The sequence below is a fragment of the Oncorhynchus tshawytscha genome, linkage group LG10, assembly GCF_018296145.1.
Source record: "Oncorhynchus tshawytscha isolate Ot180627B linkage group LG10, Otsh_v2.0, whole genome shotgun sequence".
Classification (NCBI taxonomy): Eukaryota; Metazoa; Chordata; class Actinopteri; order Salmoniformes; family Salmonidae; genus Oncorhynchus; species Oncorhynchus tshawytscha.
Genome location: NC_056438.1, coordinates 27,509,653 through 27,524,352, shown reverse-complemented (window position 1 = coordinate 27,524,352; position 14,700 = coordinate 27,509,653). Strand labels below are relative to the sequence as shown.

The following is a 14,700-nucleotide window of genomic DNA, read 5'->3' as shown; positions in this document are numbered from 1 at the left end:
CCCTTAGTATTACTTTTTGAGCTACAGTATACAGTTGAAGTCGAAAGTTTACATACACTTAGGTTGGAGTCATTAAAACTCGTTTTTCAACCACTCCACAAATTTCTTGTGAACAAACTATAGTTTTACAGACAGATTACTTCACTTATAATTCACTGTATCACAATTCCATTGGGTTAGAAGTTCACATACACTAATTTGACTGTGCCTTTAAACATCTTGGAAAATTCCAGAAAATTATGTAATGGCTTTAGAAGTTTCTGATAGGCTAATTGACATAATTTGAGTCAATTGGAGGTGTACCTGTGGATGTATTTAAAGGCCTACCTTCAAACTCGGTGCCTCTTTGCTTGACATCATGGGAAAATCAAAAGAAATCAGCCAAGACCTCGGAAAAAAATTGTAGACATCCACAAGTCTGGTTTATCCTTGGGAGAAATTCCCAAACACCTGAAGGTACCACATGTATCTGTACAAACAATAGTACGCAAGTATAAACACCATGGGACCACGCAGCCGTCATACCGCTCAGGAAGGAGACACGTTCTGTCTCGTTGAGATGAACGTACTTTGTTGCGAAAAGTGCAAATCAATCCCAGAACAACAGCAAAGGACCTTGTGAAGATGCTGGAGGAAACAGGTACAAAAGTATCTATATCCACAGTAAAACGAGTCCTAAATCGACATAATCTGAAAGGCTGCTCAGCAAGGAAGAAGCCACTGCTCCAAAACCACCATAACAAAGCCAGACTACGGTTTGCAACTGGACATGGGGACAAGGATTGTACTGTTTGGAGAAATGTCCTCTGGTCTGATGAAACAAAAATGTAACTGTTTGGCCATAATGACCATTGTTATGTTTGGAGGAAAAAGGGTGAGGCTTGCAAGCCGAAGAACACCATCCCAACCGTGAAGTACGTGGGTGGCAGCATCATGTTGCGGGGGTGCTTTGCTGCAGGAGGGACTGGTGCACTTCACAAAATAGATGGCATCATGAGGGAGGAAAATTATGTGGGTATATTGAAGCAAAATCTCAAGACATCAGTCAGGAAGTTAAAGCTTGATCGCAAATGGGTCTTCCAAATGGACAATGACCCCAAGCATATTTCCAAAGTTGTGGCAAAAAGGCTTAAGGACAACAACAACTCAGTTACACCAGCTCTGTCAGGAGTAATGGGCCAAAATTCACCCAACTTATTGTGGGAAGCTTGTGGAAGGCTACCTGAAACGTTTGACCCAAGTTAAACCATTTAAAAGCAATTCTACCAAATACTAATTGAGTGTATGTAAACTTCTGACCCACTGGGAATGTGATGAAAGAAAGAAAAGCTGAAATAAATAATTCTCTCTATTATTATTCTGACATTTCACATTGTTAAAGTGATCCTAACTGACCTAAGCCAGGGAAATCTTACTATGATTAAATGTCAGGAATTGTGAAAAACTGAGTTGAAATGTATTTGGCTACGGTGTCTGTAAGCGTTTTGATGTTTTAGATGGGCATTCCTAAAATTACATTTCACGGCGACAGTATAGGCCATACCTCAGTAAGCACGGTGTCACGGTTGTCATATGGAGGAGACCAAGGCGCAGCGTGGTAAGCGTACATATTTCTTTGAATGGAAGATCGAACACTAAACAAAACTAATACAAAACAACAAAACGAAGTGAATGTTTTTGAAGTGAATGTTTGACAATCAGATGTTAACATCATGACAGGCTGTGTTTATGCCACATTAAAAGGTAATGAATACATGATTAAAGTGAAATGACAAATCTTTACTAGGCCTAGGCTACTAGGCACACAGAGATCATATATGAACTGAATAGGGATTGTGTAGGCCTATGTAATTCTATGATTAAACCACAGGAGGTTGGTGGCACCTTAATATGGGAGGGTGGGCTTGTGGTAAAGGATGGAGCGGAATCAGCGGACGAAAATTGGAAATTGGGTAGAAAAAGGGTGGTAAAAAAATAACAAATACATGAAAAAAAAAAAAACCATGATTTACATGTGTTTGATGCCATTCCTTTTGCTCCGTTCCAAACATTATTATGAGGCTCTGGCTGGGTCACTCCTGTATTGTCTTGGCTGTGTGCTTAGGATCGTTGTCCTGTTGGAAGGTGAACGTTCGCCCCAGTCTGAGGAGGTGAGCGCTCTGGAGGTTTTCATCAAGGATCTCTGTACTTTGCTTTATTCGTCTTTGTCTCGATCCTGACTAGTCTTCCAGTCCCTGCCCCTGAAAAACATCCCCTCAGCAGCCTCCACTGGACATCTTGGCTATACAAAAAAATGTGTGCTCGAACTTGGGTGTCCCGTAAGGTAAGAAATCTACTTTCACTCCTGTTTTCAGAGCTGATCTGATTGGTCAAAAGACCAATTAGTGGAAAAAAGATCAGAATTGGTCTGCCTGTGTAAACGGAGCCAAAGATGGTAATTCTGTGTCACTTTATGTAATCAACTTGTGACCCCTTATCGCTAGACTAGAATCTCACGCGCTCTCCTCATGGTATAGCCAATATGGATTTCTGGGAAGGTAGGCTGATTATACCTGCAGAAAGATCCCCCCCTCCTTCTCGCTTTCCCAAGCACCATAAAAGGTCCAAAGATTAAACCACCTCAGCATGTAACAAAAACAGTAGATGAGCAGGGTTTGCTGTCCAGTCTTACCACCACCACCACCACCACGACCACGCACCAGCCCGACCTGCATGCATCGGGTAGAATTTTGAATTTGGGGATTTTTATCTCAAATGTTTCATTCTTTATCATTTCGTCTGATGTAAGGACATAGCCATTGCTGTAGTTTTCATTATGATGTAGATTACATTTCTCTACTGAAGTCATTTTCATAGCTTCAACAACGGCATCTGGCATTGGTCTTAGATCTGCGTTTCGATTTTGTGTAGATATTTCATACCATTGTGTTGTATATTCAAAGCTTGCTAGTGGACTTTCAGTTTTTAATTAGGTTGTGCCATTTTGTAAAATTCAACATGTGGATACATAGTAATATCCTCAGTGGCCTCTTTGCCTCTATTGTTAAATGGAATATTTTGTAAGGAGTCTACCTTGTCCATACAGGACTGAGGATGGAAACTTTCAAGATGAAGAGCATTCTGAAGGTGTCTAGTAAGTATTGTTCCCTATTAACGGTATTATATTATAATATTGGATATATTAGATATGTTATACATTATTGTCTTATACATATATACAAAGCCTTTCGAAAGTATTCAGACTTTTTCCACATTTTGTTAGGTTACAGCCTTATTCTAAAATTGATTAAATCGTTTTTTCCCCTCATCAATCTACACACAATATCCCATAATGACAAAGCAAAAACAGGTTTTTAGACTTTTTCTGCTAATTATATATCACATTTACACAATTATTCAGACCCTTTACTCAGTACTTTGTTGAAGCACCTTTTGCAGCGATTACAGCCTTGAGTCTTTTTGGGTATAACGCTACAAGCTTGGCACACCTGTATTTGGGGAGTTTCTCCCATTCTTCTCTGCAGATCCTCTCAAGCTCCGTCAAGTTGGAGATTTGCTGCACAGCTATTTTCAGGTCTCTCCAGAGATGTTCGATCAGGTTTAAGTCCAGGCCCTGGCTGGGCCACTCCTGCATTGTCTTGGCTGTGTGCTTAGGGTCGTTGTCCTGTTGGAAGGTGAACGTTCGCCCCAGTCTGAGGAGGTGAGCGCTCTGGAGGTTTTCTTCAAGGATCTCTGTACTTTGCTTTGTTCGTCTTTGTCTCGATCCTGACTAGTCTTCCAGTCCCTGCCCCTGAAAAACATCCCCACAGCATGATGCTCCCACCACCATGCTTCACTGTAGGGATGGTGCCAGGTTTCGTAAAGATGTGAATCTCAGCATTCAGGCCAAAGAGTTTAATATTGGTTTCATCAGATCAGAGAATCTTGTTTGTCATGGTCTGAGAGTCTTTGGGTGCCTTTTGGCAAACTCCAAACACGCTGTCATGTGCCTTTTACTGAGGAGTGGCTTCCGTCTGGCAACTCTACCTTAAAGACCTTATTGGTGGTGTGCTTCAGAGATGGCTTGCCTTCTGGAAGGTTCTCCCATCTCCACAGAGGACCAGCGGGTACTTGGTCACCTCCCTGACCAAGGCCCTTCTCCCCCAATTGCTCAGTTTGGCTGGGGGGGGCAGCTCTAGGAAGAGTCTTGGTGGTTACAAACTTCTTCCATTTAAGAGGGATGGAGGTCCCTGTGTTCTTGGGGACTGTCAATGCTGCAGAAATATTTTGGTACCCTTCCCCAGATCTGTACCTAGACACAATCCTGAGTCCTTCAACCTCATGGCTTGGTTTTTGATCTGACATGCACTGTCAACTGTGGGACCTTATATAGACAGCTGTGTGCCTTTCCAAATCATGTCCAATCAATTGAATTTACCACAAGTGGACTCCAATGAAGTTGTAGATACATCTCAAGGATGGTCAATGGAAACAGGATGCACTTGAACTCAATTTCGGGTCTTATAGCAAAGGATCTGAATACTTATGTAAATAAGGTATTTCTGTATTTTTTATAAATTAGCAAAAAAAATTGTTGTTGACTTTTTACATTTATTCAATTTAAGATTAAGGTTGTAATGTAATAAAATGTGGAAAAAGTCAAGGGGTCTGAATACTTTCCCGAAAGCACTGTATATATGTGATCATATACAAATGTAAGCAAGGTTTGAAATTATTATGTTTTAGTAAAAAAAAAATCATCCCCCAGCTGATTCTATACTGAAAAAAAATAGAAACGTAACATGCAACAGTTTCAAAGATTTTACTGAGCTACAGTATAAGGAAATCAGTCAATTAAAATGAATTTATTAAACCAAAATCTATGGATTTCACATGACTGGGATTACAGATATGCATCTGTTGGTCCCAGACACCTTAAAAAAAAGGTAGGGGCATGGATCAGATAACCAGTCAGTATCTGGTGTGACCACCATTTGCCTCATGCATCACGACATCTTCACATAAGAGGCGACTTTGGGATACTGGCCTTCTAGGCAGAGTTGCAAAGAAAAAGATGTATCTCAGACTGGCCAATAAAAATAAAATATTAAGATGGGCAAAAGAACACAGACACTGGACAGAGGAACTCTGCCTAGAAGGTCAACATCCCGGAGTCGCCTCTTCATTGTTGACGCTGAGACTGGTGTTTTGCGGATATTATTTAATGAAGCTGCCAGTTGAGGACTTGTGAGGCGTCTGTTTCTCAAACTAGACACTCTAATGTACTTGTCCTCTTGCTCAGTTGTGCACCGGGGCCTCCCATTCCTCTTTCTATTCTGGTTAGGGCCAGTTTGCGCTGTTCTGTGAAGGGAGTAGTACACAGCGTTGTATGAGATCTTCAGTTTCTTGGCAATCTCTCGCATGGAATAGCCTTCATTTCTCAGAACAAGAATAGACTAGAATAGAATAGACAGAAGAAAGCTATTTGTTTCTGGCCATTTTGGCCTGAAATCCAACACACAAATGCTGATACTCCAGATACTAAACTAGTCTAAAGAAGGCCAGTTTTATTTGTTTCTTTAATCAGGACAACAGTTTTCAGCTGTGCTAACATAATTGCAAAAGGGTTTTCTAATGGTCAATTAGCCTTTTTAAATTCTAAACTTGGATTAGCTAACACAACGTGCCATTGGAACACAGGAGTGTTGGTTGCTGATAATGGGCCTCTGTATGCCTATGTAGATATTCCATAACAAATCTGTCGTTTCCAGCTACAATAGTCATTTACAACATTAACAATGTCTACACTTTATTTCTGATCAATTTGGTGTTATTTTAATGGACAAAAAATGTGCTTTTCTTTCAAAAACAAAGACATTTCTAAGTGACCCCAAACTTTTGAACGGTAGTGTATGCAACCTTTGTTTAGAACTAGAGTATTTAGAATCGCATGCCATTATATTAAATGTGACTACATGGATAATTATCTATTGTTCTAATATGGATAATTAATTGATTCCAAAATGGTATTAAATCTTTATCTAATCAGATAGATCACAATCGTCCAATAGTTAGGCAATCATCAAATACAAGCATCGAACAATGAATCTATCTACTGTATCCGTGCATAGGACTTGGCCGCTTCGTAATAATTAACAATGAACAATAGAGCAAATAGATACTATTTTATAATTGTTTATCTTTTGAATGTCCAATGCAGACGGTTTTTAAAATTCTCAATATCAAATCATTTCTGGTAACAATTACTGTGATTGTTTTCCATTAAAATGGTCCAAAAAATGTATCGATTGCTTCTTTCCAACGGGTACACATAAGTTGAATCAATGTTTTTTCCACGTCCTTTCACGAAATTACATTGATCCAACATGGAATAGACATTGAATGGACTTCTGTGTTCAGTGGGTTAACAAAGAGCAATTTCTCAAGCAAGAATTTTGACAGGAATGTTTGGAAGGGGTCTGTGGGAAGGGGAAAACTGAAAACTAGCTGTTAAAACTATCTCTCTTTCTTATTGGTTTATTAACTAATTTTCGGGCTTGGTGATGTCGCCAGCAGGCCAAAACTCCATCCCACCACAACAGGCTGAAATTTCAGGCGGTCTTTTCAAACAGCTCTTACACTAAAAGGGAATTATCACAATCTTCCCAATTTCACAGTATTATTCCAACTTCATAGTGTGGAAATATATATAAATCACAGGAAATCGAATTGTTGACTGCACTGGGCCTTTAAGCAATAACTCATTTGATTTAATTAAATCTGACGTAGTTAAATGTATACGCTTAGTTAAATCTGACTCTAAAATGTATGTGCATCCCCTCCCCTCATCCACTCTAATCTAATTTTATCACTATTTCACCTCCAGAGCTTAACTCCAAGCTGAAGTTGGAGAGCTCTACCCAGAGTCAATCCATTGGGGCGGTGCGCTGGAACCTTCCTGAAGAGGACCTCCAGGCCCACAGCTCAGCCCCTACCAGCCCCCGCAAGAGCAGTGCCCCCTCCACACATCGCTCATCGGTAGGCTACACACATGCACGCACACACACCACCATCCACTCCCAGCATCACATCAGCATCCAGTCCATCCCAAACTCGTCCTGTTAAATTGTCTACTCTTCTACCTGTATATGTTCCTTTGTACTTCATAGTACAAGAACACCAACTCATCCAATGGCATATATCAATTGTTTTTCTACCTTTACCTGCCTACCTGTTGTCGTGGCAATTTCCTGTATTACCAAATGAGGAGAGTTACAAACCACACACCAGTCAGAGTTATACTTAAACTTCATCTTTAATAATATGAGCTTCACAATAGCCCTTTGACTCTCAGATCAATTCAGTGTCTATAATTAATTCTGAGAGTCCCTGCATAAGAATACAAAGATATTTTATAGCCAAGATACACCCCTCTCAACTTACATGACGAACCACAGATCTTAGGAACTGTTCACAAAGGGCCTTTTACTTGAGAGAGGAGTATCCCATAGCCAGATAGCATTAGCTATAAATTATCATTCAGTTTGGTCTCTAAGACGAGGTTCTAATCTCGTTCCTGGTACTCCATAGTACAAGAACACCAACTCATCCAATGGCATATATCAATTGTCAACTCTAGATACTCCCATCTCAAGTACACCCCACTCCTGGACAAGCTCACTGAGGGGAGTGAGCCTCTAGGTCATATACTATGAAAGACAAGTGCAACATCAGAGGGGTCATACAATGGTTCCAGACACCGCCATACTCCTCCCCCCAATGGGAAAAGGAGGGAGTGACTGGCGTACAGACATTGTGGAGACAATTAATTGGTTCCCCATTAATCACGCCATCCCTTCACATGGTTTAGGAATAGGTAAAGACACATTCACATAAGAAGACAATGTTCCATTCTGTCCTCCTCCCCTACTGATATTCTGCATAGCACCAGATGGTTTGACAGATACATTCACATATGAAGACAAACCTGACCTCTCCGGGCCCCAAGTGACTGAGCCCTAGCTGAGAAGGGATAAGTGCAACTGCCAACCCTATAGTCCAAAGGGAAACATTCTAATGACAAGTATTTACATAAGCATATTATGTAAATTAAACATCTTATTTATGTTACCCAACTAATTCTGATTCATCCACCACACTGTTCATACTGTATGTGTGTGCGTGTGTCCTTTGTAGCAACACCCTCATCAGAATGGCATGAAGAACCTGCGCAGTCTGCAGGAATGTGTCCGCTTCATCAACCATTGGAAGGAGCAGGTGGCCCAAGTCTGCAAGGTACAGTAGGACCCTGAAAGGGAGAGAGAGGGAGGGGAGGGGGGAGATATATCTATAGAAAGAACAAGGGAGGAGGGAACAAAATCAGTAACTGAGAAAGTTCAGATATATACACATGTACAATGTTAGTATGATAGTATTAGTGAGTGTTATTTTGTCCTTTATTTGTATTAATGCAAAATGTGAGGTGAAGGAAAAATAGTAGGCCCGGCTTAGAGGGGCTTCTGTCAGTCACTAGGAAACTTTGAGGAGGGGGGGGGATCGGCGAGGGCCTCCCAGATAGCATATGATATCAAAACGTGTTGAAATGCAAGGGGGGCCAGATGGGGTTGGAGATATGCTGGGGAGTGCTGACCTGGCTTCTGGCCTCCCAGGCAGTAACAGGGTTACGTAAACAAAAAACACTCTCAACCATCCCATTTTGAATTCATTTGATCCCATTTTGAATTCATTTGATCTAGTAATTTACTTGATGCCTAGTTGTTTTCGCCTTTTTGCAGGAATTTCTACAACATTGCTTTGACATTAAGAGGATTGAGATGAGATAGCTATACACACTATTGAGACTGTACAGTATGGTATTGACCTGGTTGCTGTGTTGTCTTGTTGCAGAGTGGCAGTGATGCGGGGAAGGGCACCAGTAAAGGAGAGACCCCGGTGGAACTGAAAACAGAACGCAGTCTGGAAGAGAGCAGGAAACTCATTGTGCTGTGGGCCAATGAGCTCAACAGCGTCGACAAGGCGAGAAAAAAATGAATACTGACTTTTTTTTTGTGTAAATGTTCTATATCAAATGTTCGCTTGAAGTATCATAACTATCAATTAATCAAATGTATTTATAAAGCCCTTGTGACATCAGCGGATGTCACAAAGTGCTGTAAGGAAACCCAGCCTAAAACCTCAAACAGCAAGCAATGCAGATGTAGAAGCACGGTGGCTATGACAAACTCCCTAGAAAGCCAGGAACCTAGGAAGAAACCTAAAGAGGAACCAGGCTCTGAGGGCTGGCCAGTCATCTTCTGGCTGTGCCGGGTGGAGATAGTGCATGGCCAAACATTCATAGCTGACGAGCAGGGTCATTCAGAGGTCGAGACAGCAGAGAGAGAGAGAGTCATAAACACCAGGCCCGGGACAAGGTAGCATGTCCAGTGAACAGGTCAGGGTTCCATAGTCGCAGGCAGAACAGTTGAAATTGGAGTAGCAGCACAACCAGGTGGACTGGAGGCAGCCAGGAGTCATCAGGCCAGGTAGTCCTTAGGCATGGTCCTAGGGCTCAGATCCTCCGGAAGGGGATGGAGAGAGAGGGAGAGAGAATAAGAGGGAGCATGCTTAAATTCAGACAGCATTTGTTCATAAATAATTACGTTGAATGTGACTGAAAACCTTCAACTGTATTCCTCTGTGTTTCCTCAGCTGGCGAAGGCTAGGCCCTGGGTGCAGGAGAGATGTGAGGAGGAAGAGGAAGAAGAAAACAAGGATGGCGAGAAGGACCCCGATGAGGAAGTGCAGCAGAGGATCATGGAGTGGGCCAAGGAGCTGCAGAGCGCCTCAGAGGTGAGAGGTCAGGGGTAACGGGTCAGGGATACAAATGTATATGAGAAACAAAAGGACACTACCAAGGATGGAAATGGGGGAAAAACTGTGTTCCAAACAGATAGCAATTTGTATAACATAGCATTCAAACAGCATTGGTTAACTGCTATCTGCAGATTTGATACCAAATAGATACCATTTAGCATAAGGGCTAAAAAGTGTGATAGGACTGATAGAGATGACTTGGTATTAACGTCTGTCTGGCTATGTGTCTGTCTACACAGCGTTGTGGGGTGCAGAGCAATGAGCTAGGCAATGTTCTGCGTCTGCTGGGTCTGAGGAAGAAGAGACTGATCAACCTCCTGCCCTTACTGGAGTTCATTACTTGGTCACTGCTCAAGGAGGACTGCAAGGTGAGACGACACACACACACACACGCCCACACACACACAAAAACACACAAGCAAACACAAAAACATACACACCTCCCAAAAAATGAAGGAAAAAAGCTGTAAAAGTGGTCAACACTAAGTTAGAGAAGTAGTTTATTAGAGCTCTTCTCATAAAACATAACTCAGAATGTTATGTACAACTTCTTTTCTGAAGTCGTACACTTGCCAGAATCCATTGAAATTAGCAATATTTCCTCTTAAACGTAGATTGAGAATCAGCTATACAGTTATATAGTCTACATAATCAAATATACATGCAGTGCCTTTAGACTCGAGGCACACCTGATTTGGGGAGTTTCTCCCATTCTTCTCTGCAGATCCTCTCAGGCTTTGTCAGCTCGCTACACAGCAATTTTCAGGTCTCTCCAGAGTTGCTCGATCGGGCTCAAGTCCGGGCTCTGGCTGTGCCACTCAAGAAAATTCAGAAACTTGTCCCGAAGCCACTCCTGCATTGTCTTAGCTGTGTGCTTAGGGTTGTTGTCCTGTTGGAAGGTGAACCTTCGCCCCAGTCTGAAGTCCTGAGCGCTCTGGAGCAGGTTTTCATCAAGGATCTCTCTGTACTTTACTCCGTTCATCTTTCCCTCGATCCTGATTAGTCTTCAAGTCCCTGCAAACTGAAAACATCCCCACAGCTGCCACCACCATGCTTCACCATAGAGATGGTGCCGTTTCCTCCAGAAGTGGCACTTGGCATTCAGGCCAAAGAGTGCAATCTTGGTTTCATCAGACCAAAGAATCTTGTTTCTCATGGTCTGAGTCCTTTTGGTGCCTTTTGGCAAATGACAATTGGGCTGTCATGTTCATTTTACTGAAGAGTGGCTTCTGTCTGGCCACTCTACCATAAAAGGCCTGATTGGTGGAGTGAGATGGTTGTCCTTCTGGAAGGTTCTCCCATCTCTACAGAGGAACTCTGGAGCTCTGTCAGAGTGACCACCGGGTTCTTGGTCACATCCCTGACCAAGGCCCTTCTTGCCTGATTGTTCAGTTTGGCCGGGCGGCCATGTCTAGGAAGAGTCTTTGTGGTTTCAAATTTCTTCCATTTAAGAATGATGGAGGCCACTGTGTTCTTTGGGACCTTTAATGCTGCAGAAATGTTTTGGTACCCTTCCCCAGATCTGTGCCTCGACACAATCCTGTCTCAGAGCTCTACAAACAATTCCTTCGACCTCATGGCTTGGTTTTTGCTCTGACATGCACTGTCAACTGTGGGTATTATATAGACACGCATGTGCCTTTCCAAATCATGTCCAATTAATTAAATTTACCACAGGTAAAGTTGTAGAAACATCTGAAGGATGTTCAATGGAAACAGGATGCACTGGAGCTCAATTTGAAGTCTCATAGCAAAGGGTCTGAATACTTTTTGAATTAGCAAAAAAACAGTTTTCGCTTTGTCATTATGGGTTAGTGTGGGTAGATTACGTGAGAAAAAATGTATTTAATCTATTTAAGAATAAGGCTGTAACGTAACAAAATGTGGGAAAAGGGAAGGGGTCCGAATACTTTTCGAATACGCTGTATACCATTTCAGCTCACAGTAATATGGTGGAAATGAAACTATTAAAGACAATTCTTTACCTACATTCATACACTTTGTCTGTGTTCCTATTTTCAGGGTGGCATTTCTCCGCTGTGGCTGTCAGCGAAGCAGTGCACCTGGAAGGCAGGCACTCCAAGATACATCCCTAACTCTGTGTGGAACTGGATGATCAGTGCATCAGGTAACTATCCGTCTATTTGGACACATGCTTTAATATGAACTATTAATTCATTTAAAAAATAATCACAGAAAAAAAAATGAATAAAAATATAAATTTAAAGCATTTTCATACATTTTGCCCAAACTTTAAACTTACAACAAAATATTGGTACTACTAGGATAGAAAAGACAAAGAGTGGAAAATGGATGACAGAATGTTATTTAAAATGGTGAAAGTAAAACGTGTGGCATATTTCAAAAAGTTGTCAACTCTCTCCTCCCTGTAGCCGATGTGACCTTTGACCCCATGACCAACCACCTGTGGCTCCAGCTCTCAGATGACCACCGCAAGGTCCAGGAGGGCATATCTGAGTCCAATCTGCCCTTCAGTCCCCAGCGCTTCGACGCCTGGCCTGGCGTGCTGGGCTGGGAGGGTTACGCCTCCGGACGGCACTACTGGGAAGTCGACATAGCCAACAACGGCTACTGGCGGGTCGGCCTGACCACGGCGAGTGCCGAACGCCAGGGCCGCTTCCCCATGAGCCCCCAGACTGGCTACTGGACCCTGTGGCGCAGTATGCACCAGTTCTACGCCTGTACCAAGCCTGAGACGCCCCTGCCCCTGGGTCTGGTGGCCCGCCGGATGGGGATCTATCTAGACTACGAGGAAGGACAGATCTCCTTCTACAACGCAGAGACCAAGACCCACATCTATACATTCACAGGCAAGTTCAAGGAGAAGCTGTACCCGGTCTTTGCCCCGCTGGACGGGCGCTCACTCATCACCATCATCTCGCCACACAAGGTCTCTACACTTTGAAGACATCACACAGGTCTTTGGTTAAGAGATTCTCCCCAACATAAGCTGACTACAGATCTGTTTTTCCTTCAATCACTGGCTTATTTGGACTTGGAAAACCAGGTGTGTGGAGTGGACTCTGGTTAATCAATAAGATTCATTGATCAATGAAGTACCAAGAATAATAGAAAACAATTGGAGAAGAGTTTGAGCAGTTGACACTTTGACCCACAAAGCCTTGGGTTGAGGATGGGTTTGCCCTGTTTCGACAACAGTTGGCCTAGACACTTCTGTATGGAACTTAAGAGCTATATGGGAAGAAGCAAATAGGCAACTTCATACCCTAAAATAAAACAAATTTGACAAGCTAGATTTAAACAGTACATGTCTGACCCCCCCCCCCTACCCCGTTTTAATACGTACAAAAAAAATCTAAATACTGTATATAAATTGCATTATAATACTGAAACAGCTAGCTAAATGGAAGATGGGAAATGTATACTGAGGAAATCTAACTACAATATATCTATATATTGCAGTGTATCTATTTACCTATATACAGTATCTATACCTTTATGTCTTCATATATTTACGCACTTTCATAATATGTATACAGTCCCTTCAGAAAGTATTCACACCCCTTGACTTTTTCCACATTTTGTTGTGTTATAGCCTGAATTTAAAATGATTAAATTTTCGATTTGTCACTGGCCAACTCACAATACAACACAATGTCAAAATGGAATAATGTTTTTAGAAATGTTTACAAATTAATAAAAAAATTAAACGCTTGAGTCAACATGTATTCAACCCCTTTGTTGTGGCAAGCCTAAATAAGCAAATTCTTACTCCTGAACTTAAGAACTCACATAATAAGTTGCATGGACTCTGTGTGCAATAATAATGTTTTTTTTGAATGACTACCTCATCTCTCTACCCCACACACACAATTATCTGTCAGGTCCCTCAGCCGAGCAGTGAATTTCAAACAGATTTAACCACAAAGACCAGAGAGGTTTTGCAATGCCAAGCAAAGAAGGGCCCCTATTGGTAGATGGGTAAAAAAAACAAGCAGACATTGAATATCCCTTTGATCATGGTGAAGTTATTAATTACACTTTAGATGCTGTATCAATACACCCAGTCACTACAAAGATACAGGTGTCCTTCCTATCGCAGTTGCCAGAGAGGGAGGAAACCGCTCAGGGATTTCACCATGAGGCCAATGATGACTTTAAAACAGTTACAGAGTTGAATTGCTGTGATAGGAGAAAACTGAGGATGGATCAACAACATTGTAGTTTCTTCATAATAGTAACTTAATTGACAGAGTAAAAAGAAGGAAGCCTGTACAGAATAAAAAATATTCCAAAACATGCATCCTCTTTGCAACGAGGCACTAAAGCAATACTGCAAAGAATGTGGCCAAGCAATTCACTTTTGCACTGAATACAAAGTGTTATGTTTGGGGCAAATCCAATACAACACATTACTGAGTACCACTCTCCATATTTTCAAGCATAGTTGTGGCTGCATCATAGTATGGGTATGCTAGTAATCGTTAAGGACAAAAAGGATTTAAAACATCAACAGAAGGGAACTAAACACAGGCAAAATCCTAGAGGAAAACCTGGTTCAATCAGCTTCCACCAGACACTGGGAGATTAATTCACCTTTTAGCAGGACAGTTACCTAAAACACAAGGTCAAATCTTCACTGGAGTTGCTTAGCAAGAAGACAGTGAATGTTCCTGAGTCATCGAGTTACAGTTTTGACTTCAATCTATTTGAAAATAATCAAATTAGCAGCATTTAACTGCTTGTAAGAGGGAAAATTGTTTAATTGAATTACATTGACATCATAACCTCATGATTAAGAATCATTCTTCCTAAATAAGAGGCAGCCTCTTTAACGTGCTAAAACTCTGATTGTGAAAGAAGCAC

The 14,700-nt window shown here is 41.7% G+C and overlaps 1 protein-coding gene across 1 annotated transcript; it reads left to right on the top strand.

Moving 5' to 3' along the window:
- The first annotated feature begins 2,635 nt into the window (after positions 1-2,635).
- Positions 2,636-13,173, top strand: LOC112260050 (nuclear factor 7, brain-like). The gene is made up of 9 exons (XM_024434843.2): positions 2,636-2,721; positions 3,086-3,133; positions 6,866-7,017; positions 8,176-8,274; positions 8,887-9,015; positions 9,688-9,828; positions 10,092-10,220; positions 11,875-11,980; positions 12,246-13,173. Exons 2-9 carry the CDS (start codon positions 3,094-3,096, stop codon positions 12,776-12,778), a joined length of 1,329 nt encoding a protein of 442 aa, XP_024290611.1. The 5' UTR covers positions 2,636-2,721; positions 3,086-3,093; the 3' UTR covers positions 12,779-13,173.
- The last annotated feature ends 1,527 nt before the right edge of the window (positions 13,174-14,700 follow it).

Coding starts and splice junctions, on each gene's coding strand:
- LOC112260050 (XM_024434843.2), top strand. CDS start 3,094: ATGGAAACTTTCAAGATGAAGAGCATTCTGAAGGTGTCTA. Junction 10,221..11,874: donor TGCTCAAGGAGGACTGCAAG/GTGAGACGACAC, acceptor TCCTATTTTCAG/GGTGGCATTTCTCCGCTGTG. Junction 11,981..12,245: donor CTGGATGATCAGTGCATCAG/GTAACTATCCGT, acceptor TCCTCCCTGTAG/CCGATGTGACCTTTGACCCC.